Source organism: Tympanuchus pallidicinctus, unplaced genomic scaffold (assembly GCF_026119805.1).
Source record: "Tympanuchus pallidicinctus isolate F22 unplaced genomic scaffold, pur_lepc_1.0 scaffold31, whole genome shotgun sequence".
Lineage (NCBI taxonomy): Eukaryota > Metazoa > Chordata > Aves > Galliformes > Phasianidae > Tympanuchus > Tympanuchus pallidicinctus.
Genome location: NW_026294749.1, coordinates 2971671 through 2976556, shown reverse-complemented (window position 1 = coordinate 2976556; position 4886 = coordinate 2971671). Strand labels below are relative to the sequence as shown.

General features: G+C 56.9%; 1 protein-coding gene across 1 annotated transcript; it reads left to right on the top strand.

Annotated features, from left to right (window-relative positions):
• Nucleotides 1-317: 317 nt before the first annotated feature.
• FOXQ1 (forkhead box Q1) lies at nucleotides 318-1716 on the top strand. The gene has a single exon (XM_052697739.1). The coding sequence runs from the start codon at nucleotides 347-349 to the stop codon at nucleotides 1493-1495; it is 1149 nt and encodes a 382-aa protein (XP_052553699.1). The 5' UTR covers nucleotides 318-346; the 3' UTR covers nucleotides 1496-1716.
• Nucleotides 1717-4886: the final 3170 nt, after the last annotated feature.

Below are 4886 nucleotides of genomic sequence, written 5' to 3'. Positions count from 1 at the left end.
GAGCACTGACGGGGAGAATCTGAACGGCAAGAGGAGACTCCGGCGTGTCCCGGAGCATCGCCGGACGGGAGCAGCGGAGCGCCCCGAGGAGCGCCAGGCACCACCGGGGGAGGCGGAGAGGAGAGACTCCGGTCCGACCCCATGGAGCCGGCGGCGTGACGAGGCGGGGGAGCCCTTCGCTGCAGGAGGAGGAGGACGCGGAGGTGGCAGCTGGAGCAGCCGCCGCCGCGGAGCTGTCCAAGCGGCAGCGGAGGCAGAGCCGCCCCTCCCGCCCCCCTCGGGGCCGCGCCGAGGGGCGGGGGTCGCCGGGCCGAGCAGCGGGGCGCGTGGGGGCCGCGCCGCCGCCATGAAGCTGGAGGTGTTCTCGCAGCACTACGAGGACAAGCTGAACGCCGGCAGCGATCAGGAAGGCAGCGGCTCGCTCTCCCCTGCGCCGGCCGATAGCGAGCTGGGATCGGACGGGGATTGCGCTGCCAACAGCCCGGGCGGCAGCACCGGCAGCTCCGGGCGGCCCCTGCCGCCGACCCCGGCCCCGCAGCCGCCGCAGCCGCCGCCGCCGCCGGCTCCGGCCGAGGGAGGCAAGGGGAAGCCGTACACGCGGCGGCCCAAGCCGCCCTACTCGTACATCGCGCTGATCGCCATGGCCATCCGCGACTCTGCCGGGGGCCGCTTGACCCTGGCCGAGATCAACGACTACCTGATGAGCCGCTTCCCCTTCTTCCGCGGCGCCTATACGGGCTGGCGCAACTCTGTGCGCCACAACCTCTCCCTCAACGACTGCTTCGTCAAAGTGCTGCGCGACCCTGCGCGGCCCTGGGGCAAGGACAACTACTGGATGCTCAACCCCAGCAGCGAGTACACCTTCGCCGACGGCGTCTTCCGTCGCCGCCGCAAGCGCCTGAGCCGCGCCGCCCCGCCGCCGCCGTCCGCCCGCCCAGCCGCCGCCGCCCCGCAGCCGCCGCCGCAGCCGCCGCAGGAGGCGGCCGGAGCGGGCGCTGCGTCCCCCGCCGCTACCGAGGAGGAGGAGGAGGAGGCGGCAGTGGGCGGCGGCGGGGCGGCAGGCGGCGGCGCCAAGTTCTCCAGCTCTTTCGCCATCGAGAGCCTCCTCCGGCGGCCGGCCGGGCCCCGCGCCGCCCCGCAGCCCCCGCCGCCCGCCCGCTTCGTGTGGCCGCCTCCCGCCGCCCCGCACCTGCTACCCGCTCATCACTACCCGCTGCTCCCTTACGCTCAGCCCTCGCCGCCCGCGGCCGCTCTCTACAGCGGGGGCCTGGTGCAGCTGTGCGCCTACGGGCTGGGCGAGCCGCCGCTGCTGCTGGGCGGCCCCCACGGGCATCCCCAGGGGCAGCCGCCGGCGGAGCGCTCGCGGGCGCCGCTCTTCGCCGGGGCCGCGCTCCCCGGGGGATCCCCGACCTACATCCCGTTCCGGGCGCCGCGGCCGGCGGCGGGGAGCTCAGCCCCGTTCCGCCCGTACGCCGTGGAAACCCCCCTGGCGTAACGCAGCAGAGGGCAGGGAGCTCTGGATCCCGCACTTTAACTCCCAAAGCCTCCCGGCGGACGCCTCGGTGACTGTGCCTTAAAGAAGTGACGGCGGGCATCACTTCGAACCAAGCCAAAAAAACTGCCCTCTGGGACATAGCCATAAGCCTCAAGTGCTTCTTACTGTGCGCTGGAACCGCTCCGCTACTGCCTTCCTCTCTCCGCCTCTCGGGGGCTGCGCTGCTCACCGGGAGCGGGCGCGGGGAGGGGGGGGGATTGGGCGGGGGCTGCTGCGGGGCCGTAGGTCCGTGCCGCAACGCCGCGCATCACCGTGCCAAAACAAACCCCCTTTCCCCTCCCCCCCCCCGCCCGGCACCCAACATCTCGTGGGAAAAGAGGACATTAAGTTATTTATAAAAGCAGTGTTTTTCACACGAGGAGAGTGCCGCTTTTTTAATTAATTATTGGTGGGGGGGGGGTGCGGAGAGGGGTGTAGAAGAGCGCCGTCACCTGCGCCGTACACCCAATGCCGTGCCCTCTACTGCTTGGAAACAATGATTCCTTTCGTATTTTATTTTTTGTGTTTGTATATAATAGATGTGCGTGTGCCCGGCGCCTCCGCTGCTTTTTTATTATTACTACTTTGGCGAAGGACAGCGGACGTAACCCAGTTGTCATCTCCGAGAGCAAGGCAAAGGAGCGGGCTCCGGCTGCCGGAGAGACGAAATCTCAGCGCCGGGACTCAATAAGAGTGTTGGCGGTGACAGAATACGTTCAGCCCTCGGCTGCTCCCAAAGCCCGATCTATTCGGGCTGCTCAGCACCGCCACAAGACATAGGGGTAGCTTCAGAAAGACAGAGCTGGGAATAGTAGAGGGTGGGTTTCAGTGCCCGGGGAAATCGGGTAAGGAGTTATTGCATCCCCCAACTCAGAGCGCTTCTCTTTTTTTTAAATATCATTTTCATTTTCTTTTTTTTTCTTTCTTTCTTCTTTTTTTTCTTTTTTTTTTTTTAAGCTCTGAAATGGTCATTTGGGGTAGGTCTGCTTGTTCTCATAATAGTAATAATAAAAAGGACGAAAAACGACAAGCTTTCTTTCCCCTGACTCTTCTGTAACCATCACCCAAACGAACGCTGAAGGAGAATTGGGAGTGCGAGCTGATTTCTAATCATACCTCGGTCTTTCTCCCCCCCTGCTCTGCCTCCAGCACAGTGGCTCAGCCTTCAGCCTCAGCCTCTCCTTCCCCACCCACAAACAGTGCACAGAGAGCGGAGGTGTGCTCGGAGCGCGGCGCTTCCAGCAGAGCACACAGCGGGAGGAACCCCCGAGCCGCTTCCATCCAGCTCCAGCCGATTTCACGGCGCGTTTAACTCAGACCGTGACATCCATCAGAACATTGCGAGAGATTAGTGACTAATGGATTAAGTAATCCAACCCTTGAAGGAATTGGTTTTTATGTACGCGCGCACACACACACGTTTGGTATTTCGACATCCTTGCGCCTTCAAGGCTCTGTGCAAATACCCATCAGCCCTCCTGTAGACGATCCTTTCCCCTTTCTTTATAGAGGTGCTCAGAGAGAAACTGCTGGTCTTCTTCGGTTCCGTCCATCTGCAGTAGTCTTCATTCGTGGTATTGAGTGAACGGGGAGTTTGTAACCTCAGTCATAAGCATGTATTTAATTGGATGTATACAAGTGTGCATACAGATGGAGATTAGTCATAAATTTAAGAGGATGACATTTGGGTGTGCCTTCGAGAAAAGCTCCTATTTATAAAAAATAATAATAACCCAGTCTTAAAAGGAAAAGAAGCTCATAGGTCACGAATCTCAGAGATAAGACCCATGGAGAATAGATGGGAAGCATCACTTCCCCCTCCAAGGAAGAACCCCAAAGAGGGGGCAGAGGGCTGAGACAGTCTGCTCTCAATCAGATGGATTTATGAGGGTAGGGAAAAGGAAGGCAGCAGTGTCCCGGCCCAGATGCTCTCAGCACAACCAGCACTGCCCAGAGCCAGGGCAACCCCAATACAAGGCATTGCCATCAGTGTGAGCTGGCAGCTGTGACAGACAGGCACTGAAACACGGCACCTGTCCAAACACTTCCAGCAGCAGGTAACCAGAGAACCCACACTTTACATTTTTGTGCAGAACAAGCAAATTAACCGTTTCACACACCTTCCCCAAACAGCCAGGTTTGTATGGCCAGGCACTTTGTCTTCCTTAACATCTAATAAATCAGGGTGACAGAACAGAGAAAAAGCCTTTCTCCTTTTGATATTTGACACATCAGCAGTAAGCCAATACCTTTTTGCCCTGTTCTTCCACCCCCACAAGGGGCTGCATTGCCCACCCAGCGTATCCGAGGGCTCATCAAGTGGGTACAGGTCAGCATACAAGGTTGAAATTCACACATTGCATAGGCAGACCTGGTTTCAGGGCAACAGAAAGCCTGATGGAAGAGGAAGCATCCCATTTTCATCTGCATTTTCATCACTGTGTGTGCAAAAACTGCCGCATGGGGAGCAGTCAACATAGGAGGGTTGTGAAAGCCTCCACTTGAGTACAGCTGCACCTGAATTCTAAACCAGAGCAACTCTGGGGTTGGTTTAACTGCATTGCTTTATAAGAGATACTGCTTTCCAAATAAATACATTGTTTCTGACTGTTAAAGCTCTTTCACATTATGGTTTCTCTAATACAGTTTTACCATGCTTTAGAAGGGGAAAAAAAGTCTCACTCAACATCCAGAGTACTCCGAACAAATATTTTTGGTGGCTTCTCCCCCCGCCTCCACCCCCACACTCTCTAGTAGGTAGTTGTTAGAAACAGTTACTTGAATCACATTGGTCCTAATTACTTTCCTAAATCTCTTCAAATTTTAACTTACTGAGCAGCATAAGCTCCTACTCTGTGGACTGAGCCCAAATGTAAAGGAAATGTTTAAGAAGAACTTTATGCATTTTGAGATTTAATAGATGCTAAACACAAATTCATTGGGGGGGGAGGGGAGGAGAAAGGCCTGCTTAGAATCCGCACAGCAGGAAGATACAACAATACTTTCTTATATTCCCCCTTATAGTGGATGCTAAAAGGTTTACTCCTTTACCTCACTGGAGAGACATCAGTAGGGCAGCCCTTAAATTGTGTTATTTTCCCATCAAATTAATTCACCCTATTCACCAGCCACATCTAGTGAAACCTGAAACTTGCTTTCAGCTCCTACAACCAATGACCTATAAGATAGGATGAATACCCCTTCGATATCACTACCCCTCTCAGGAAGTAGCCTACTGAAGTTAGGCACTTCATTCACAAGCCATCTCCACACAGTAGTGCTAGCTACAGGACTCATTTCAACCCTGATCTCCAGACAAAGCCCCCATCTGAAAACACAGCCCTTGGTACCA

Coding starts and splice junctions, on each gene's coding strand:
- FOXQ1 (XM_052697739.1), top strand. CDS start 347: ATGAAGCTGGAGGTGTTCTCGCAGCACTACGAGGACAAGCTGAACGCC.